This window comes from Protomyctophum bolini (genome assembly GCF_963924005.1).
Source record: "Protomyctophum bolini genome assembly, chromosome: 1".
Classification (NCBI taxonomy): Eukaryota; Metazoa; Chordata; class Actinopteri; order Myctophiformes; family Myctophidae; genus Protomyctophum; species Protomyctophum bolini.
Window position 1 is genome coordinate 32,014,170 of NC_137862.1, and position 23,489 is coordinate 32,037,658.

General features: G+C 41.8%; 2 protein-coding genes across 3 annotated transcripts in view; both read left to right on the forward strand.

Annotated features, from left to right (window-relative positions):
* Positions 1-21,164, forward strand: part of iqgap1 (IQ motif containing GTPase activating protein 1) — a 72,860-nt gene extending 51,696 nt beyond the window's left edge. Inside the window, exons 18-37 of the mRNA XM_080769301.1 lie at positions 58-200; positions 977-1,147; positions 1,500-1,583; positions 1,676-1,747; positions 2,481-2,550; positions 3,307-3,671; positions 4,723-4,886; positions 6,129-6,353; positions 7,463-7,603; positions 8,059-8,143; positions 9,124-9,356; positions 11,823-11,955; positions 12,269-12,371; positions 12,694-12,829; positions 13,395-13,482; positions 14,881-15,093; positions 16,178-16,344; positions 16,877-16,999; positions 18,828-18,936; positions 19,248-21,164. Coding sequence (XP_080625427.1) covers positions 58-200; positions 977-1,147; positions 1,500-1,583; positions 1,676-1,747; positions 2,481-2,550; positions 3,307-3,671; positions 4,723-4,886; positions 6,129-6,353; positions 7,463-7,603; positions 8,059-8,143; positions 9,124-9,356; positions 11,823-11,955; positions 12,269-12,371; positions 12,694-12,829; positions 13,395-13,482; positions 14,881-15,093; positions 16,178-16,344; positions 16,877-16,999; positions 18,828-18,936; positions 19,248-19,361 — 2,939 coding nt within the window. The 3' untranslated portion in view covers positions 19,362-21,164. The remainder of the gene's footprint in view (positions 1-57; positions 201-976; positions 1,148-1,499; positions 1,584-1,675; positions 1,748-2,480; positions 2,551-3,306; positions 3,672-4,722; positions 4,887-6,128; positions 6,354-7,462; positions 7,604-8,058; positions 8,144-9,123; positions 9,357-11,822; positions 11,956-12,268; positions 12,372-12,693; positions 12,830-13,394; positions 13,483-14,880; positions 15,094-16,177; positions 16,345-16,876; positions 17,000-18,827; positions 18,937-19,247) is intronic.
* Positions 21,165-21,412: 248 nt separating this feature from the next.
* The window catches only part of crtc3 (CREB regulated transcription coactivator 3), a 62,288-nt gene continuing 60,211 nt past the window's right edge, over positions 21,413-23,489 (forward strand). The window contains exons 1-2 of one of the 2 annotated variants that reach the window (XM_080761903.1): positions 21,413-21,874; positions 22,834-23,005. In XM_080761903.1, coding sequence (XP_080618029.1) covers positions 22,871-23,005 — 135 coding nt within the window. In that variant the 5' untranslated portion in view covers positions 21,413-21,874; positions 22,834-22,870. Of the gene's footprint in view, positions 23,006-23,489 lie in introns of both variants that reach the window. The other variant, XM_080761904.1, reaches the window with a different exon arrangement.

Here is a 23,489-nt window from a genome sequence, read left to right on the forward strand (position 1 = left end):
CATTTTGTTCAACAAGTAGGTCTCACTATGTCTCTCTCTCTCTCTCTCTCTCTCCAGGTGATAATGGCAGTGAGTGGATGAAGCATTGGGTGAAGGGGGGGCACAACTACTACTATAACATGAAGACGGGAGAGGGCACCTGGGTGGAACCCGAGGCATTCCTCCAGAACAACACCCAACTCAACAAGGAAGACATTCAGGTAGGTTAATAACCGCAGTGGTCCAAGGACCCCTAAATGCATGTGCATTTGGCTGCAGACTCCCATGCAACCCATGCAAGATTTGTGTTTCAAACATACATTTCCAGTGCTGTACTGTAGTACACCAAGTAGAGGCAGTTTTAATCTATTGGAGTATTTCCAATTTTCAGTACTTTTACTTCTACTCCACTACATCTGAGAGGCAAATGTTATACTTTTACTCCACTACTGTTCTTTGACAACTTCACTTACTTTATAGATTCTGACCATTATTACAAAGCATACATTATCCACTTCAGCTCTGTATACATTTCGGCCATTTGAAAAAAGCTGATCTACAAGCTCACGATGCGATGCATTGTGAGCTTGTAGATCGGCTAGTTTTAAAACGACTGAGGAGTACCTAGAGTACTTTCTACTTTTGGTACTTCAAGTACATTTAGATATTTCTACGTTGCAGTGTTTTAGTTTTGCACTTTTACTTCTGAGTACTTTTCCACCACTGTACATTTCTCAGATCCGTTCAAGATTATTTTGTAATTAATTAACCGACCTACAGTATATATATATATATATAGGGTTAAAGTTGGTAAACTGATTTTGATGTTATATTAACTAACTTTCCCGGGGACCCCTTGTAACCCTCCCAAGGACCACTGGGGGTCCCCAGACCCCATTCTAAGAACTACAGGGGTTACTGTACTGGTCCAATGATACATTATCACTGCACTCCATGAAATACACTAAGCAGCTCACTTTATGTGTTTCCTTATCAGTCTGTAGTTTCCGGGGTAACCACAGCCTACAATCGAGAGCAGCTGTGGCTGGCCAATGAGAGTCTAATTGCTAAGTTGCAAGCGCGTTGCCGTGGCTACCTGGTTAGAAAACGCGTAAAGGAGCGAGTGGAGTTCCTGAAGAATCAAGACCCGGCTATTAAATGTATACAGGTGAGAGAACATGGGCAACAAGATAAAAGCCAGGTTTAAAACTTTGTACACCCAATACACCGTGTTCATGGGCAAAACATTGCACGCGCGCACACACACACACACACACACACACACACACACACACACACACACACACACACACACACATTTGTGGATGCAATACTGTGCTTTCACCAACAGCGCTAGACATCCAAATCCAATGTTTCATATAAAGATACTGGTCACACACACACACACACACACACACACACACACACACACACACGTCACACACACACACACACACACACATATCTAGAGTGCTTTGCATTGCAACCATCTAACCTCCCTTCTCCCCAATTCCTCCCAGGCCCACTGGAGAGGCCGCAAGCAGAGGCAGGCCTTCAAAGACCGTAAGCAGTATCTGAAGGACCATAGTGACGATGCTGTGAAGGTACAGTAACCTCTGTACCCTTCTGACTGAGTACAACGTTTACGGCTGGGACGGAAAGTACTGATTTTTATCATCTATTCTCCTCCTCCCAGATCCAAGCAATGGTTCGGATGCACCAAGCACGAAAGAAATACAAGGACCGCCTGAAGTACTTCAAAGATCACGTAAGCAGAGTAACAACAGCAGCTTCAATATATCTGATACATTATAGAGACTATGCACGTGACATCCTTGTACCCGGAGGTTATGCAGGAACGGACGCCTAGGAGTGGCAAGAAACTACTTTCTGGCCTTGACAGCCCATACTGTATATCCAAACAGATACAATCTGATTGAACAAATCAGATTGTATTAAATAACATTAAACTCAACTACATTGCAGCTGTACGGAAAGGTACTGCTGCATTGTGTGCTCCTGCATTATGTGCAATTTAGAAAAACGGGTTGTACGCAGGACCCTTGAGTGATTCTCCTTGCTGCTCAATGTTTTGCCACTCAGTCTATGAGAGTGGCGTGTTATCGGTGGAAAACTGATGCATGTGCATGCTCTCTATACTGCTGCAAATCGAGTCAGATTATAGAACTGTTTTACTACCACTATAGATCAGAACTGGCAGGTCATGTAGAACATTTTAAGTCACAAAGGATAGCGCTGAGATCAAGTCCAATGAGGAGCCTGTTCTAATGAAAGCATGTGGAGCTTGCCTGTAGATCACTGTCCCCTGATGCACCCACTGACATTTACTCCCAGTCCTCTGGGACTTTATGGGATGCTCATTTAGCTCTCAATAACATGCAAAAGTCATGGGGATGTGGGCCTCCTCCACGCTATTGTCTTTGTGTCTAAACCTCCAATTGATCAGCCATGTGAGGTGATTGCATTTTGCTCTGCTGCAGATCAAAGACGTGGTGAAGATTCAGGCTTTCATCAGAGCCAACAAAGCCAGGGATGACTACAAGACACTGAGTGAGTAGGATCGAATAATAATAATGGCAGCTTTAATAATGAATTAAATCCATTAGTAGATTAACTGTTACACTCCTAGCTATGAGTAGGTTTTTAAAGGAGTGCTAAGATGCCATGTGCAGCTAGCTAGGGTGAGTTTGCATCCACCATGGCAGGTGAACTTCATGGTAATAAAATGGATCATTCTCAGCCTAAGAAACGTTTTGAATCGTCATCTCATTATTTAAAACATATTAAAGATATTCTTTGTTTTGGTCCAAAATAAATAAGCTCCTACAGTTTTGAGCTTTTGGCCGAACAAAAATGTATTTAAATTTAATTGCCAAATTAAATTTGGCAATTCTATTAAAGTGCAGTTAAAGTGCAGTTTTATGCACATATGCTGTGCTGCCTTTAAAAGGCAAAACTATTCATAGTTTAAGAATAGTGAAGTTCTTGTCCTTGTAATGGATCATATTGTTTGTACTGCCATCTAGTGGTGGAGGAAAAAAGTAATAAAGTCAATTGAACAGTGAGCTGTGCACATGGTCTGCTGCGAATTCGTCTAATAATGCTTTTGCCTTGGACATTATTTGTCTGCAAGTACATTTAAGCACATTTAGCCTTCATTACATTAGTATCATCGGTAACGCCTGTGAAAGAAGTCTGAAGAGACCCGGAAGTAGGACAAGTTGTTTCCAAAATGTTGTGCATGCATAGAGCCTATTGCAGTTTGAAGTCTACCTATACATAACTTCCCCCTCTCTCGTCACACAGTCAACGCCGACGACCCTCCGATGGCTGTGGTGCGTAAGTTCGTCCACCTGCTGGACCACAGCGACCAGGACTTCCAGGAGGAGCTGGACCTCATGAGGCTCCGCGAGGAGGTGGTCACCAACATCCGCTCCAACCAGCAGCTGGAGAACGACCTGAACCTGATGGACATCAAGATCGGCCTGCTGGTCAAGAACAAGATCACGCTGCAGGAGGTGGTCTCCCACAGCAAGAAGCTCACCAAGAAGAACAAGGGCCAGCTGTCCAACCTGATGATGATGAACAAGCAGAGAGGAGGCCTCAAGGCGCTCAGCAAGGAGAAGAGGATCAAATTGGAAGCCTACCAGTATCTCTTCTATCTCTTACAGGTAAACATACCTTTGTTCAAGTTCAAGAGGGTCTATTTGTATCAAATCTAATCTAATCAAATCCAATCACACTTTATTTATAAAGCATTTACAAAGGCTTTATATGCTTGTATAAGGTCAGATACAAAAAAACAAGCATACAGAGAAGAAGAAAAATAGCATAATATAACAACAATTATACAACGGGTTGTTTCGAGGAAGCAATCTGATTGGTTGAAACGACTTTCTAGCCATGCTTAAACCATAATATAGGAACGGCTAATCAAAACAAAGAATTCAGCCGTGCTTTTCTCTCAGAGACCGCAGACTTGGTGGCTAGGCTAGCTAGTTTCTTGGGATATTTGTGGTCGTAGTGACTATATCCGTCATTGACAAATTCTTATTTTTCAGCGATTCTCTTAGTTTTAAGGGTAACTGTTGTATAATTGCAATATTACACTCGAGGGTGTTAATGCATGCCTGTGGTGCCGTAGGAACTTACCCCAATAAAGAACACCCTCTTGTGTAATATTGCTTAAAGGTAGAGTAAGTGATTTCACTTAATTCAAATATCACTTATTTTTTTGTTTTGTTGTGATAATCCTCTCTACTATATAGTGTGCTGACCATATAAGGAGTTCCTCCCTGTCCCCAGTTAACCCCTGGGGGTCAAAAAACCTTGGGTTTCGTTTTTGACTCTATCCTGATTGGACGAAGGCTTAGGTCCCACAGCCAAAAACGAAACCTAAGGTTTTTTGAGTGAAATCACTTACTCTACCTTTAATAGTACAATACTATATGGTCTGCTAGAACAGCAGACCATATAGTCATTGGTAAAAGGCTGCGTTCACACTGGCAGATACAAAAGGTACAAATATGCTGTGTATCTTTGTGTCTTTTGTATCTGCCATTGTGAACGCAGCATTATAATAATAGATGAGATGCAGATGCCGGTGGCAAAATTATTTGCCTTTTGCAAGCAAGTAGATGTAGGAATTAGGAATGAATTAAAGTCTTGATTTAGCCACATTTGAACCATTCCTCTGTCTTCGTCTTTCTGCCCGTCATTCAGACCAACCCCACGTATCTGGCCAAGCTGATCTTCCAGATGCCTCAGAATAAATCCACTAAGTTCATGGACACTGTGATCTTCACGCTGTATAACTACGCCTCCAACCAGAGAGAGGAGTACCTGCTGCTCAAGCTCTTCAAAACCGCCCTTCACGAGGAGATTAAGTGAGTGTGACGCTCTCTGCATGGCAGTGGTGGAAAGCAACTAAGTATTAACTTAAGTACAACTTTTTTCCCTTCCAATTTCAAGTACCTTTTATTCTACTCATCTCATAGGCAAATATTGTACTTTTACTCTACTGCAATTATTTGAAAACTTTATTTACTAGTTCTTTTGTAGATTTTGATGATTATTACAAAAACATGCATTAACCACTTCAGCCCTATATACGTTTCGGACAATTCACCTATAGCTAAGACCCGGCCCCTCCCACACGCCGGGCTCATTCATTCCAATGAAAATATCATGGATTTTACACATTAAATACTGGCTCATTTTTGGAAACAGACCTTCAAAATCTCTTCCAAATCCGCCAACAATGTGTGTGGCATCTCTTTTAAAACAATGTTTTATCATATAGGACAACTATTATGGGAGAGGTTTGTCTAACCCATGTTATGCTTAGCTGTGATTGGACCATAGCAGTTTGGGGAGGGGCTTAGCTATAGGTCAATTGAAAAGAACTTGTAGATCTGCTATTTTCCTATTTTACTCAAGTAAATGTTGCATTCCAGACTCTTACTATTTCTGTATTGCAGTACTTTTACTTAAGTAAAATCTTTGAGTGCTTTTCCCACCACTGCTGCATGAGACCTAATAGGGAGGAAGGAACGCAGCTGTTAACTAAATGCAAAGAATGCATGCTATATGTCGTCTGTCTGTCTGTACTAGAGTGCATTTGTACATATTGACTACATATTATTCATGCTATACTATATTAAGTATTGCCTATACATAGCATAGCACTAACTATATAATCACTGTTTGACTGTGGGGAAGTACTCATAAGAGATAGGGAATGTACATTGACTCTCACAGTGACTGGGTGATTTATTATTATTACCAATACTAGATCCGTTATATCCAGGCAGCATTTATTTTGATGACTTCTGCTTTAACCCATTTTGGGCGGGAACCCCTTTTGGTGTTAGCATTATGATATGCTTTAGCTATTGAAAAATAGCAGATCTACAAGCTCATAGTGCGCCACGGAGTGGCAAGCTACGAGCTTGTAGGTCTGCTATTTTTGAAAAATCGAAGAACGACTGACATAGAAACATAGCTTTTTCAGAAAACTGTCAGGATGTAGAAGACATTTTTAGAATGTGTTATCTTGACCTGCCGTAATGCTTGAATTATCTCCCTGGGATTAACAAAGTGCAATGTAATCTAATCTCCGTCCACAGATCTAAAGTAGACCAGATCCAGGAGATAGTCACAGGGAACCCCACGGTCATTAAGATGGTCGTCAGTTTCAACCGAGGGGCGAGGGGCCAGAATGCACTGCGACAGATTCTGGCGCCGGTCGTCAAGGAGATCATGGACGACAAAACTTTGAACATCAAGACGGACCCCGTGGACATCTACAAGAGCTGGGTTAACCAGATGGAGACGCAGACTGGAGAGGCCAGGTGAGACCTGAGGCCTGGCGACAAGTTCTGACTTTGTTCACTTCGTCAACTGTGAAAAATGTTCGTCGACTGCCTTTTTTCTAACTAAATAAAACGAAAATAAAATCTAAGCTATTGTATGATCACTAAAACTAAGACTAAATCTGCGTGTGCATCCCAAGTATAATTCAGGCATTGCGACGCCATCAAGGCCTGCCAAAAATACACTGTAGTTCAACTGCAGATTTAATAAACTAAAATCTTATGATATTTGGTCAACTAACCCATTCAGTACGGGAACCCCTTTTGGTGTTCACTTCACTTTCAATCTTTTATTTTGGTCTTCAGTTCATGTACAGAATGAAACGGTATATACATAAAGATACATTTCTATGACCAAAAAAGTTGTAGGCTGAAGCTAATTAGCTTATTTTGCCCAAATAATATATGACAAACAAAGAAAACAAAAACAAGTCTCTGTAAGAATACAGGGAAAAACAAAAAGAGAAAAAGCATTAAGTTATACTTTAGATATTGAAAAATAGAATATCTACAAGCTTGTAGATCTGCTATTTTTGGCGAAGATCTTTGAATATATATTTTTTACTCAAATCTTTGCTTCTGCAGGGGGGTCCCTGGAACAACATATTTTCTGATTGGGGTCGGCAGCCAATTACATATATATTTGGGGGTCCTTGACATGAAGATGTTTGAAAACCACTGACATTGTAGAATCGTCCTCAGGTCTAAACGGGCAAACTAAAGTATAACATTTCAGATGACTAAAGTTTGACTAAAACTAAATGGAATTTTATTAAAAAGTGAGCCACCATTTGGTGTTCCCCATCCACCCCTTCTTATCCCCAACAGTAAACTAGGGATGGACGATATGAAAATTACGTTTCAATTATTGTGGCAAAAATCATCATGATAATGTGATTAATGATATAATCCCTATTCTGGGGGGAACGTTTGCCAGAAATAGCAGATCTACAAGATCTCGTTGAGAGCTTGTAGATCTGCTATTATAACGAGAGCTTGTAGATCTGCTATTTTTGGAGAATTGATATGAGTGTTTTTTTTGGTTATCACAATAAAAGGTAATAACGATTGTGGTCCCATCACTACAGTAAACTGCCGTATGACGTGACCCCGGAGCAGGCCATGTCTCACGAGGAGGTCAGGACCAGACTGGAAGCGTCCATCAAGAACATGAGGACGGTCACAGACAAGTTCCTGTCTGCTATCGTCGTCTCGGTGGACAAGATTCCGTAAGTTATTCAACCTTACTGGTAAACTATAGAACAAAGCGGAGATCGGGGCACACTTAAAGGTTAGAAAGGAGGAAAACTTTATTCAACCGACATGTTTCGACCTATACGGTCTTCATCAGCCCAGCTGTTAACAAACGTCCTCCATGAGCTGCTTAACGAATACCCTGTTACAAATCGTTATCTTTTGCATCTGCCTTTGCATCATGTGTGTGGGAAGCATAACATTGTGGCAGAGTAGAAACGTCCATATGCACCCCCCCCAGGTTATTTTTAAAATGAATTACAAACTAATTGTTCGCATGTTCGCTCGAAAATTCCTGCCGAAGTTCGAGTCCTAAAAAAAGGGCTAGGGTACAGCCTTAGTGTAACGTCAGAGCAAAATGGCCGCTGTGAATATGGTCTGAATTCCAAGACTTCGGCGTCTACAGTCTTATCTGTATTGTGTTCCCCAGGTATGGGATGCGTTTCATCGCCAAGGTGCTGAAGGACAGCATTCATGAGAAGTTTCCCGATGCCACAGAGGATGAGTTGCTAAAGGTTTGTCTTCTCACCAGCTTGGAGTTGACAACATTGTTATCCTTCCACCCTGGCAAGCTTCAAAAGCATTGCTCCTGTTCCTGTCGTCTTGACTGAAACATCTTCTCTCTCCCTCTCTATCTGTTCTTGTCTTATTCATTCCTCTTGTTCCTGTATTTATTTATCATCATTTCCTTTCTCTTGGTTTATTCTCCCTGGCTTTTGTTCCTTGCTGTCTGACTAGTTCCAGCCTCTTTGTTGGGGGTGTCCTTCTCTCTGCCTGCTGAAAAAAGGTGAGCCACACCACCTCTCATGGCTCTCCTCCTGTCTCCTCTTCCTTCTCCTCAGTAATTCCAACCAGGAATGGGGATTCTAACTACTTTCCTCTGTTTATTAACCCATCTAACCAACAGGCCTAAAACAATAAAACAAAAGAGACAAAATCATGGATTAAACTGAGAAAGGTTTTAGATGACTGGATTCTTAATAGAACTAGTTGTTATTAAGAATAATAATAATATTCTAAAGATTAACACTGCCCTGGTACAACCCCCATTTATTAAAAGTTATTGTTTTCCTTTTCTGGCAAATCTGCCTTTCTATAGGTGTATGGATGAGCCAACTCGCTGTATTGGTTTAATTTGGTTGAACTAATTCAGAACTAAATTGGAGTAAGGAGTCCATCGGTTTAATCATTCCCATCTCTAATTCACACCCACTAATCAATGGAAGATGGAATACTTATTCCTTAATGTGTAATTGTGTTTATATACGTACATACACACACACACACACACACACACACACACACACACACACACACACACACATACTCTCTTATATGTATTTGTTTATTAATAAATAATTTATTTATTTGTCTTACATGCTAATATATTTCTACTTGTTTGTTTTGTGTGTGTGTGTGTGTGTGTGTGTGTGTGTGTGTGTGAGAGAGAGATCACTTAAGATAAATGGACACTTAAATATGTGTTTTTGTTCAGATCGTGGGGAACCTTTTGTATTACCGCTACATGAACCCGGCCATCGTAGCCCCGGACGCCTTCGACATCATAGACATGTCGGCCGGAGGTCAGCTGACCACGGACCAGCGGAGGAACCTGGGCTCCATCGCCAAGATGCTGCAGCACGCGGCGTCCAACAAGATGTTCCTCGGAGATAACGCCCACCTCAACCCTATCAACGAGTACCTCAGTGTCTCCTACCAGAAGTTCAGGTAACGCCCACCTCAACCATAGATGCCCCAGAGCCTCCTTCGGCTCTGGGGCGTCTGTATCTAGAGGAGTCTAGCTTCTGTGACGCACGCAGAAGCTTTCTCACACCAATAAAGCTACTTAATTGAATTGATAAGTCCCAGAAATGCACTGTGATTGGCCAGTGGCGGTGTGCCTTCTGCACTTCCGGCGCACTTCTGCCCTCGTGTGTGATCCAGGTCGCTCCAATTAACTGCAGCGGCCAATGAGGCATCTAGGTTTTTAAGTGGTGCAAACCACTTCAACATCCAGCTTACAGCTCCGTGTACCGTGGTACGTACGTACGTACGTACGTACATACATACAATGAGCATGAGTGGTGTGCGCATGCGTGCGCGTGCACACCCGCACCCGTGTGTGTAGTGCCATGCATGTGCGAGTGCACCACTGGTGCCTGTGAGGCTGCGCACGCAGCACAGAAACAGCAACATGTTGTTGCTAGCGTCAATGCTAGCGAGCTAAAATACAGCCATCCTTGCTCTAGAAAGCACCAATATTTCCATCTAGACCACCGGATTATCAGCAAAGACCTCCGAAAATCGCGCTAATTGACCAAACCACGGAGAGCTCCGTAGATTAGGACTTATTCAGCTTTTAGTCTGCCTGCAGCGCGTCCATAATAAAGCTAATCTAACGGAGCAGAGAGAGAGAGAGAGAGAGGGGAATTGCACCACTTGGTTCACACAGGTGTGATTTTTATATCTTCAGATGACCTCAACTCCATTGACGAGTACCTCAGTACCTCCTACCAGAAGTTCAGGTGTGACTCTTCAACGCACCTGTTTGTCTCCTCGTTTTCTGTTTTGAAACTAATAAGCCAGTGGTCTGGGGAGCAGCTGTTAGTATAAACCCCAGTTCCTGCATATGCGTTCACTTTAAAAGACGGAGTTTGCCCCCCCCCACCCCCACACACACACACTCGCTACACATACACTCAACTATGTTGAGTGTTCAGCATATAACGTTTGTTGCGTTTTGATGTACAATAGAGAGCACAATGGCTTTCAAACTGTGATTGTGCCCAAGCTGTCACAAACTCTAGGCACACCTGTATTCATAGAGATGTCCGATATATATAATACAATGTGTTGACAGAGATTGACAAATTTCGTACCCAGAAATTGAAGTAAAAAAATAAAAATAATCACCTATAATTTCATGCCCGAAAATGGCGACACCAGATTGATAGTGGTTCAAATATTTAGTATTTTCTTTGGGTATAGAATTTGACTCTGTATTGGGCAATGAGAGCTCACAAAGTACAATATAATATTATAACATTTTGTAAAGTTGTATACTAGCCCTTACCCATTGTGAGATATTTTGGCCGGGAGTTCTTGGTGTCGGTGGCAGTGGCCAGCTAGTCTCATCCTCCTTACTGCTATCTTCTCTGATACACTTGGTAATGCTCCATACAGACGCTTGTTGGTGATGTGCTCGTCCTGGTGGATGTTCAGTACCACACGTAACATTCTGGTGTAGCACCCATCCAGGGATTTCTGTAGGGCTTGCGTTAGTGTCCAGCATTCACATCCATAGAGGAGAACAGATTCCACGGTCGCAGAGAAGAAACTGATCTTGATATGTCGGGGGAGGTTGGATTTCCACACACTGGTCATACCATTAAGAGCTCTCCAGGCAAGTGCTTTCCTCACTTTAATGTCCTTCTCTGTGGAGCCTACCCATGCGCCCAGGTATTTAAAGTCACTGACTTCCTTTAGCGCAGTACCCTCTATTGTTGTTAGGGGCAAATGTTCTTGGGGGATGTTATAGGTTATGACCTCGGTCTTCTTTGCGTTTAGCCTGAGGCCAACTTTAGCTCACTCCAATTCCACTCTGGTCAGGAGAGCCTGTGCCTGCCTTACTTGGTCAGATAGCAGGCAGATGTCATCAGCGTAGTCCAGGTCTGTGAGGGTTTCTGCAGGGTGTCTCATAGACCTTCTGGGTGCGATAGTGAAGCCGAGCTCTGGCTCCCTTCCTTTACTAGCTAGTCTCAGAGCATAGTCCAATACTATTATAAAAAGGAAGGGGGCTAGAGTGTCTCCCTGCAGCACTCCGGTTTGGATGTTGAATTCCTCGCTGTTACCATCTGGCGTTGTCACTCAGGCTCTCGTTCCTGTTACAGTGACACACATCCATTAATTCATTCATTCAGACGGATATTGGCTTAATTATAGTATGATGATGATTTCAATGTGTGGTTGTGACAAAATCCAAAATCCAAAAGCACACCTGGACTCGTCATTGTTTTTTTTAACCACTGCAGCAGAGTTCAAAGAGTGCATGGTATACAGAACAAATCACCTTTCCCTAAATGTTTCTCCACCGTGTGTCACCTTTTGTTTTCCTTCACGTTGTTCACTGTCTGCAATTGATTTTCATTGTTTGTGTGTGTCTCATTTCATCCGTCGTCCCATCTTGCATTCCAGGCGTTTCTTTTTGGCTGCATGTGACGTTCCCTCGTTGGAGGATAAGTTCAACGTGGATCAGTACTCTGATCTGGTCAACCTCACCAAACCTGTCATCTACATCTCTATCGGCGAGGTCATCAACACTCATACAGTGAGTCTAGGCTGTACGAATGAACGGCTCATTTATATTTGACACTCGCGTCGAACAGGTCGGATATGTCGATTGTTTTCGAGTGACCAGGTATAAATTATTTTGCCTTTGCACATGCCCCTCTCACTGTCATCACCCCTGAGATCACCCCACTCCATTCCGCATGCATGTGTACACGCCAGTGTTGATTTTGACAGCAAATTTTGATTTAGTTTAGTCAGTCTTTTGAATACATTTTCGTTAGTTTTAGTCACATCTGAAATGTTTTAGTTTTAGTCGACACAGTTAACACTGGTTCTGTACCTTTTGTCAGTTGCTGCTGGATCACCAGGATGCCATTGCTCCAGAACACAACGACCCCATCCATGAGCTACTAGAGGACCTGGGGGAGGTGCCCACCGTGGAGTCCCTCATCGGTGAGTGCACTTTGGGGGGAAACACAGCAGTCTGCTATTGCCAGAAAAGGTTGCGCAATTTTCATAGACGGCAGCACAAATCATCGTCCTTTATCTTTACGTTTTCACTACATTTAGTTATTAATCTGATTAGAACAGGCATTAGCAAAGGCATTGACCATGAAACTGAATATTATTGGTCCATAATACACTTCAACCTTATCATCTAGTATAAAGCTCCTTTTTTACCGTGAGAAAAAAGCAACTGTAAACTTTATCAGACCATTTCAAGCTCATCCTTTGAACTGCACAACACTCACAGGGATTTGTTTTGCGTTCCCAGGTGAAAACCCCCTCCCCCCCGATGACCCCAACAAAGAGGTCATGGGGAAGACAGAGGTCTCCCTCACACTGGCCAACAAGTTTGACGTCCCTGGAGAGGCCAACACGGAGATGGACGCCAGGACTCTGCTGCTCAAGTGAGTCATAATAAATCATTAGATTACATTCTCCTTCTGAGACTTAAACAAGAATGCACGGTGTTATCAAGTGTATGGCACAGGTCTTCAACACTTTTCTGCCCAAGGACTCCCGCTAGCTGACAAAGAGATGCTGCAGTGACCCCCACCACTACATGTTGTATAACATTATGCTGCAGATTAAACGCTTTCATAGTTTCATTGACTTGTTTGACAGCAATATCATCAGTGTTGGATTGATGATGTTAATGTGTATTTTCAGACATTTAACCACTTTAACTGTCAATAATTTAAACCTGACCTTTGACTCAGTTTGTACTTAAGTCTACTCATTTGTCCCTCTAGTCTAGTGACAGGTCTACACCACACCTCCAAAAATATCTACAAAGTTCACTCAGAATAGGGATGCTGGGGTTTAAGTGGTTAATTTAAAAAAGACATAACACAAAGATTTCGTTGCCCCCCTGTAGTGACTCTGAGGACCCCCTGTTGAACAAGACCCCTCGTATATGGCATTATATTTGTTAAACATAGATTGTTTTCGTATGCCTGACTCTCTCTCCAGCACCAAGAGGCTAATCGTGGATGTGATCCGGTTCCAGCCTGGGGACACTCTGACTGAGATCCTGGACTCTAATGCCAGCCCTGAGCAGGTCAGAACGGAAGCAGGGGATTGTTGGACGGGGAATGGGGGCAACTACATTGCAACAACATACTCCTTAGGTTATATAAAAAGTAAAAACTATAAAGACTTCCACGTCGATATCTGTGGCCTCTCGGTCCAATCCTCCGGTGTCTATAGGAAGCCAGTTAGGATTGCAGTTTGTAAATGAATCATTGACTTGCCTGTCATCTTTTATCTGTGGCAGTGAGTTATACAAACCACAAATGGTTAACTGCAGGCGTTCCCTATAGGCCTGGAAGTTGAGCTAAATATTCTGGAAAGGTTTTGGAAATTCATTGGTAAAAAATCACCCCCGTGTGAAGTTAGTGGTGCAACTACGTGTGGGGGTCCCCGGAAGTTCCAGACCCACAGGACCACAGCCAGGGTGCCGGACCTGTGCTGGCGAGCCACCCCACGTCCGAAACGGTAGAAAAATGACAGAGTTACTGTGTGGGGGTCCCTCTACTGTACTGTACTGTACAGGCACACCCGAAATCATCATATATACAGTTAATGTGTGTTTGTGTGTGTTAGGTTGCGCACAGGTGGTGAAAAACAGCCATGCTATTTTCGTGCTCATACCCAGCCAGGCACCCAGGCAGCCAACCACACGCATAGCTCCGTAAGGGAGTGGTTGCACCACTCAAAAAACATGAATGTGTGGGAACCCATAAACCACAAATGGTTAACTGCAGTACTGTTTCATGGTGTACTGTGTACACTGTATGTCCATTCTCTGTTACAGTGAGTCATACTGTATGTCAGTGGTTCCCAAACTTTTTCATGTCAAGGACCCTCAAATTGACACTCATTAGCCCGCAGACCCCCATTTGAAACAAATATATATATATATATATATGCCAAATCTTTACAGATCTGGCAGTGATTTTCACTGATTTTGAAACTAAAGACCTGGAGGCGTGGTCAATGCCATTTGGCTATTCTGAATGGCCAAAGAGCATTGACCACGCCTCCAGGTCTTTAGTTTACTCAAGTTAGGGAATAAGACCTGGTACTTAAGACACGCAAAATACAGCCCAAAAGTCTAAAATCCAATCAAGTACAACAAAATAACACTTTTACGGCTATTAATTATTTTAAGATTAAGAGTATTTTAAGTGGTCAATATAAAAATGCAATCCATTATTCAATATTCCAGAAAAACCCAAGGTCCTGCAATTTCTGCAACAGGCTAGCCGTATGGCTACGAAATCATTATAATTATAATTGTTTTACATATTTTAGCTTGTTAATGAATGCGGCAGCACTAGTGCGAGGAGGAGTCCTTCACAAATCTCAGATCAGGACCTCACAAAACGTTTCAGCCGTGAGACTTGATCTTTGCTTTAATTAATTCGTGCATGCGTACGACCGCTGTGATTTACAGGAGGTGGAGTACCAGCGTGCGATGCAGAGGAGGGCCATCCGAGACGCCAAGACGCCGGAGAAGATGAAGCAGGCCAAGCCCGCCGTGGTGGACGACAGCCTGACCCTGCAGGGCAAGAAGGACAAGATCAGGAGCAACCTGCAGAGGCTGGCAGAGATGGGCAAGGTCCACCCAGAAAACCGCTACCAGGACCTCATCAACGACATAGCCAAGGTACAGAGCGGTAAATGATGGACAGTTGGTAAACAAATGGACACTTATTATATCTTTAACTCTTGAGAGAAAGAAATTAAACCAAATGGATCCATTTGGTTTAATTCTACGCTCTCAAGAGTTGAATTATTGTTAAACAATTCTACAGAGCTGGCCCCCTCAGATCTGTACTAGAAGGGCTTAAGTGGGTAATTATTACAGTAATTATTAAAACAACCGTAGGCTGGCTCGCTAGCTAACTTACAGCTGTTTCTCAGATAGTTTCTGTTGTTTTACAGGGCAGTGTTTGGTTTTTGATTGATTGATTGAAAGTTTGCAGAATTACAGTACATTTCAAGTACAACTCAATACAAAAACTGTTAACTGTGAGTGGACGACACCATAAAGCATTACAATTTTCAATTCATCAAACATTAGGGGCGTGGGCCAGTTTCAAATTGCAGCCCTTTGAGAGCAGTTTTGAAGGAGTCAAGGGATTCACATATCTTAATGACTGTTGGTAGGGTGTTCCACATTTTGGTAGCATAGGAGCTAAATTAATTTTGTCCCTTGTTAGTGCCAAATCTGGGTTGCACATGGTTTGTTGAACTCTCTCGGGTGGTGTGGGTGTGGACTTCGTTGACATTAAGGAAGTATTTAGACAGGTACAGTACATGGGTATCTTGGTAAAGTAGAAAATCTTGTGGACCAGACCAATTGCAAGATGCTGTACTCTGTCTTCAAGATGTTTTTGTTGACCAGTGAGGAGATCCTGTATAGGAATATTGTTCTTTAGTTGACTTTTTTGATTGCGTTGGTGGCCATTTTATGGCAGGGTTAATGTTTACACAATGAAACCGTTTATATTTTTTACTGTATAAGGATTTTACATACTTGACTGGCCAGACTGAGGTCACCCAAGGGGCCGTACTTGGCACCTGGTTTAGTTCCTATTCACCAAATCTCTGCTATGTTCTGTGAATGTTGGTATATTTCCATCGAACGTTCACCTATTATGACATGCCCAGCATTCAGGTTCATTTTCTTCCTAATTATAATAATTAATTATAATTTATCCTTTCTTTCCTTTTCACTGCGTTTCCAGGACATCAGGAATCAGCGGCGGTATCGTCAGCGTAGGAAAGCAGAGCTAGTAAAACTACAGCAAACCAATTCTGCCCTCAACTCAAAGAGCACCTTTTACAATGTACAGATCGACTACTACAATCAGTACATCAAGACGTGTATGGACAATCTGGCCAGCAAGGGAAAGTAAGGATCTCCTGTTGTTTAAAGTAAAACAGACCTCAGCTGTTTTTGGAACCAGTGTTGATTTTGACAGCACATTTTGATTTAGTTTTAGTCAGTCTTTTCACAAAAAGAATATTTAGTTTTAGTCACGTTTTTGTCATCTGAAATGCTAGCTTTAGTCTAGTTTTATCTACAGTTGATGGCCTTGATGACGTCTTAATGGCTGATTTTACACTTGGTTGCATGCTGAAAATAGCCAATCTATAATGGATAGTTCTGCTATTTTCAGAGTGCAACCACGCATCCAGGCCCTCCCTAACATTTTAGTCTAGTTTTTATTTGTTGACGAAATTGTCAATATATTTGGTCTTAGTTTTAGTCATCATAGCTTATTTTTTTCTCAGTGAAAAAAGGTAGTCAACAAACATTTTTCGTCATAGTTTTAGAGACTCACTCAATACCAAATCTCTTCACCAAATATAGCCCATCTACAACCTCGGGTTAATAATTACAGTATGGACGTTAAGCCCTTCGTCATCTCTCGCCTCCACAGGTTATCAAAGAAGCCAGGCGACAACAAGACTAAGAAGAGTAAACAAGTCTCGCACAAATACACCGCCTCTCGGCTCCATGAGAAGGGTGTGCTGATCGAAATAGAGGACCTGCAGACAAACCAGTGAGTTCTACAGTCAGTTATACAATATCACTTCTTCCATCCATACTGTACATCCACCTTCGCTTATCCGGAGTCGGGTCACGAGGGCAACAGCTCCAGCAGACAGCTCCAGACTTCCCTCTCCAAAGCAACATTAGTAGGCCAGTTTGGAGATATAATCCTCCCATATGATCCTTGGTCTGCCCGGGGATCTCTTTCCAGTGGGACATGCAATGAGGACCTCCATAGTTTGTGTTGCCGTAGGTGACGCAACAGCACACACATTTTCTAGGTTCTTTGGGTCTACATGTCGGTCAGTACAGCCATGCTCTGTTAACAGGTGTCGCATGCCTCTGACACCAGTTGTACCACATTCTGTTTCAACTTCATTATTTACACAAAACATAAGACAAAATAATACAGACATCCTATTATACATACAATATTAACAAATGCATAAATTACATATAATAAACATAATTTCTTGAGCACTTTTCATACATAACTCAAAATGCGTGCCCACCACTGCAGAGTCTAGAGGCACAATTCCACCGACGTGCATTTGATTTGGCCGAGCATCTCCATATGAACACAACATTTAATCAGGTGGGGGAAGGGAAGCAGGGCGGAGCGCATGTTCCTACAGGCTGTCTGTCTGTGGGGAATGTTGATTGGGAGGAGTAGGACAGAGTTGCAGGTGAGTTCAGCTTGTGAAGGAACACAATCCAGACGGGAGTCTCTGATTTCGGTTGGCCCTAACCCACTGGGATAGTAAACAAATAGAAGAATTGACTCTGAAAGACACAGGGAGCCAGTGTTGTCTGTGCAAGACTGGAGTGATGTGTTCTCTGGTTGGCTGCTTAGCAGTTATTATTAGCAAGGGCCCAAGGCGTCTCCCTTGCGCAATACCAAAAATGATGTCAGGCTGCATTAATCTGATAATGTTCTCCAAGACTAATTAAAAATGTCCTTCCAGCACAATATGTTCAAAACCGGTTCAGTAGAACGCATTTTAAAACACATTCTGAGAGGCCAGCCGAGCATGGGGGGATTTACAAGAATGTCATGGTCCGTTGTATAGAATGTGACACTTAAATGGAGAAGATCCAGGGCTGATATGGTAGTAGCATCTGTAAAGTTTCAATTATCTTGCTTAGAGAGAGGGTAGGTTAGATATCGGTCTGTAATTGTGTAGAAATCCACAATAAAACATCTTCACTAGAGCAGCACATCAGCAGTTTTCAAGGGATATATTAATGCTATGTATGACCACCATTTTTGAAATGTCGTTGAAGAACCTTTTATGAGTATAGAGGTCAATACATAATTGGAAGATTTACTTATAGCTACAAGTTCTGATTTTGATTATGCTAGTGAATCTTTCATTGGCTGCGGTTACATGAGGGCTTTTTCATTCAGAATGAAAACTTCAGAATTAACCAACAGTTCAAGCCATGGTGGATCTTCGTCTGGTTGATTCTGATTCCCCACTGCATGGATCAAAGTAACTTAAAAATAACCTAAAAGCTCTCTAGTCACTTTCTGCTGCACCATCCAAGAACTGCTTTTGGATCATGCAGTCTTGTGTTTTGAGCTACAGACAAAACAATGTTACATAGTGATGATCAGAGACAGAGATACATATGAGACACCAATAGCCACCAATTATAATTCACCATAGGCATTTTCGTTTTTCTTCGCGGTATCATTGACCATAGACGTTTTAGTTTTTCTTTTATGGAACCTATAGTAAGAAGGAAACACGTGTGTGTGTGTGTGCTATCATTTTCTTCACATAATTGTATGCTAACTTGTTCCTTCGTGCCCCTTTCATTGTATCTCCTATCAGGTTCAAGAATGTCATATTTGAGATCTCGCCGTCAGAGGCTGTTGGAGTATTTGATGTGAAGGCCAAGTTCATGGGCGTACACTTGGAGACGTTACAATTAGAATACCAGGTATGATCATGTTGTATTTCAAAGACCATGTAGATGAAGTGTCTAAATGTTTGTCATCTTCTCTGTATGTTATGTGTTTTTTGTAGCACTAATCAATGATTGTTCATTTTGCACTAAAATGAATAATCACTGCTTGTGTTCTGTGAACAACTTAAACCATATAGTATATTCTTCATGCTGCATCAAATGGAGCTAATATTTGACTACTATGGGCAGCTATCCTGTCTATTTGACAATCTCACTGAATGTATGCAGATAACTACTTCGATCCTTCTGGTGAATTATATTTCCTTTGCTCGTGTTTCCCTCAGGATCTTCTCCAGCTCCAGTATGAAGGCGTGGCTGTGATGAAGCTGTTCGACAAGGCTACCATCAACGTCAACCTGCTAATCTTCATGCTCAACAAGAAGTTCTATGGAAAATAGAGGGATCATAAAGGAGTGAGGGGCTACGGACACTGATGCACAAAAAAAAACACCACCCCGGCAGTACTAAAGCCCTGTTTAATCACAGTTCTAGATATCCTAGAGATGTTCTATTCTGTACTTCACATTGTGTGCCTATGCAAAGTTGTTGTTGTTGTTGTTATGGTTGTATTACTGTTATGTGTATCACCATATGTGCTTTATTGTTAAAGGCAAAGCAGTTTGTGTATACTGTGCCAGCATAGAGTGGAGGTTTGAGGAATTATTTTTGCTCAGTCTTTTCGTTTTGGTCCAAAAAAAGAAAATACATATATGTTTTGCTTTAACATTCCCACCAACATGTGCATGGACTTTGATGAATTGTAGATTGTACGTTTTATGTAAAGAGATACAATTGTATTTTGTTTTAGTGACTGCTTTACTCCGGTTACCTGGCTGATCTGCAAGCCTCATATCACTTTTCGACACCAATACCAAAGCTCTATCTATGCTGTAGTGCCTTTTGTGTTCATTCTTGCATTACTGCCTTAGACCAATGCAAAGTGTGTTGTTAGTCTCACAGTATTGTTTGTTTGCAATGGTCTTAAGACGGTAATGCAAGTAATGTTTAATGTGCCTTTATTTCTATAGTGGCTAAATAGACATGACTTTCTCCTGTCAGCAATAATGACTTATTTGATACCAACATTATGACTTGACTATGGGTTTATTTATACTTGTGTTGTGCAATTAAGTATAAATTAGCCTTGTAACCTGGATTTGTAGTGGAATTGACTGTGGTGAGTGAGTATTACTACTACATCCCTGATCAGCCCTGATGCACAGATGTGCAGTAGGCTAGTACTGTACTGTACTGTATGAGTTAAATCACACAGGTGTGAAAGTGAGCATGTTCGTTTGCTTTCTCAAACGACATGCAGAAGTGTTTATCTGAAACACCGATATTCCTGAATAGCAGTTCATAAAACTGAGATTTTAAGTCTGCTAATCTATAAACTATACTATATAGCGATAGATTAAACTCAACCTTGATCACAGAGAATTGTTTTATAATGTGTGTTAAATAGATTCAGCAAGCCTGTCCTTATTTATATTTTATATGTTGTCAGTCCTCAAAATATTATAGTTAACGTTTGCTAAAGTTAAGGACAACATGTAGAGGAGCTTCTCAATCTCAACCCTTGGCTGCCTTAGAGCATGTGCAGTATTATGGTTAATTTGACTTTTGGCTCCAGACAGATGTCATTCTACACTATCCTTATTTTCTTAAAGTAGCACATTTGATTTGAAGCCATTAAATGAGATACTGTTGCCCTGATCAGAGGAACAAGATGTTGATTTCCTTGTTGTAAATTATCCCTGTTTGGAGTTTGACATTGTTCCCTGCAATTATAATTTGGGAGCATGTTATGTGTATTACATTTATTTTACATGTTTTAGAATAAAACGTCATATGTGCGGTGCATTACCCCCCCTCCCTCCTGAATTTATAGGACTGTCAATCTAACGTAATATTCTCAATCTCAAATGAATGCCCCACTGGGCCTGAAATAAAGTGGTCCCAATGTTTTGTGCTGTTGCAGTCATCCTAGTAAATAAAGGATTTGTCATTCATCACCATCAGCTTTTTTTTAACGTCTGGTATCAATAGTGGTAACCAGAGAGTCTTAGATTATAGACGATGGCTGGGGTGGTAACAGGATGGGTGGGCAGTAGGGACATCTGGGCACGATGTAACATTGGTTATTCTGTCCAAAATGTAAAATTTATTATTATTTAATATATTAAACATTTGTCAATTAAGGTCTAATATTTTTACAATTGATACAGAGCATATCCACTCATGGGTCATTAAACAAGAAGTTGAAGGATAAAATTTAGTATAATCCAGTCTGGTCGATATTATTTGTATTCCAATCAAGAGCAGATCATAGAGCTATGGAGCAGACACGGATGCTGCGTCTTGTCGCCGCCTTGTGGACAGCATGTGTATGGACGGTGTTGCCATAAGGGCTTGTAGTAGTAGTAGTGTAGTGTTTGTGCGTGTTTACTCGGCAGACAGAGGACTACGATAACAAGCCAGCGCAATAGAGTTGTTGGCCACTGTACTTTACTGTAAGCGACGGCTTAATGAAGTGAATTTATTGTGAAAGCTCGCTCGTCAGTTGAACCAAACGGGACGGATCTGACCATTCATGGCTTAATCTTGGAGTTTGTTTGGATTCTCTACAACCGCAGTCTGTCTGAGATCGAGCTGAGGTGGATTAACCGAAGAAGAACATCATCACAGTCAAGTCAATCGCGTTGTTGTTTTTAACCAATTCGATTTGGTATAAATGATTGGATTAATGATCTTCTACAAAACTGTTGCAGATTTATTTCATTTTTTTGTGGTTTTCCATCCAAATAAGCAGCAGCAGTTGTTTTCAGGAGCAGACCGATCGGCGGACACTTGTTGAGAGATGTGGGATTGTTTGAGCAAACCTTTGCCCTTACAACGTTAAGAGTTAATTGTCAGTGCTGCACTCTCTCTCGTTACGCAATTAACACCACGGCATATTATGCAAATGAGCTGATCGTTGAATTGGAACAACTGCTTTATATCTTTCTGTCCAAATTGTCATACTTTAGACATGCTGAGACTAGCAGACCTAGTATGCTATCTATGTAGCTAACTGCTAACGTCAACGTCCTCCGCTCCGCGTCGGATAATTCAAACTAATCATTAGTTTGATGAAACAATTTATGTTCTTAATACTTATTTGGCCGTTAGATTCGTGTAGCTAAATAACGGCATCCTAAAAGCACAGCAATTTGGACTACCTCTGAGGCCAATTTTCTATTTGATAGGTTAGGTCAATTTCGCTCAATGTGTACGAAAATATAAATCAAATAATACATTAAGGAAAAATGCATAGTGAAGGAGAGGGGAGAAAACAACAGTAACTTTACATTTATAACTAATGAATGCATGTTCTGTCAGGAACTTCACTACGGCCACAGACCAAGACAACTTTCTTTAAAGGCTAGGATAAAAGATCGCCAGGATGGGACAGTGACGTTGCAAACAGTCCGGAAGTGTGTAGTAGATTGTAGTCTATTTTGTTTCTTTGTTGACAAAATATCAACAATACAATTACAGAAATTCAGTTACGATACTGGAAAAGTAAAATAAAAGATAACTAAAGTTTAACGGGGTCCCCTCTGAATCGCTCGGTGACGTCACCAAGGAGTCCTTGACACTTTTAATGCTATTCTAGGTTAAAGGCAGCTTTAGCCACGTTAGCTTGGCTTTGCAACAAGTTAACTTCACCGCGACACCACACACACACAGGCCGGTCAACTGTGTGTGTGAGACACAGTTTGAAGCTCTGATGGATTCAGTGCTCGTCAAAAAAACATAGACTCCACACACACAAACTGTGTGTCAACAACACACACTTTTCTTTTTTTCCTCTTTTTTTATTGCAAGTTTTGCGGCCCTCTGGTCTGGTCGCACTACAGCCACCATGTCCGGATCCCCGGGCACGGGTAGTGCTTCCAACCCGAGGAAGTTCAGCGAGAAGATCGCTCTGCACAACCAGAAGCAAGCCGAGGAGACCCGGGCCTTCGACCAGCTCATGACGGACCTGACCGTGTCAAGGGTAAATAAAACACCTTGTTGTTTTCACTGTTGGATATGGTCCTTTAGTTTCACTTACCCCCCTGTCTGAAATGAATACGGAAGAGTGTTACTTTAATAATAGCCCACAGAGTAAATAGTCCACATATTAAACATAGGGACCCCATGCATTTCCCCCACTGGAGTGTCAATCGGTGTTTAATACAATAACGATGTATTTTATCTCTTCTGGCATGTGTGTGTCAGGGTACGCGCGCGTGCAGCCATTGACAACATTGTTGTTGTCACTTGATCAGTCACGGTGTTCGGTGCTATATTTAATCAACAGGTCCTTCACTGTAACTAACACAGGGAAAGTGCACTGCTCGCACCTGCTGGATGATGAAACCCCTTTGTAGGGAATCATCCTCTTTGCCAGACCAGAGAAAGCCATGTCATTGATTTAAGTATTTATCAACAGTTTGCAGAATTACAGTACATTTCAAGCACAACTCAATACAAAAACT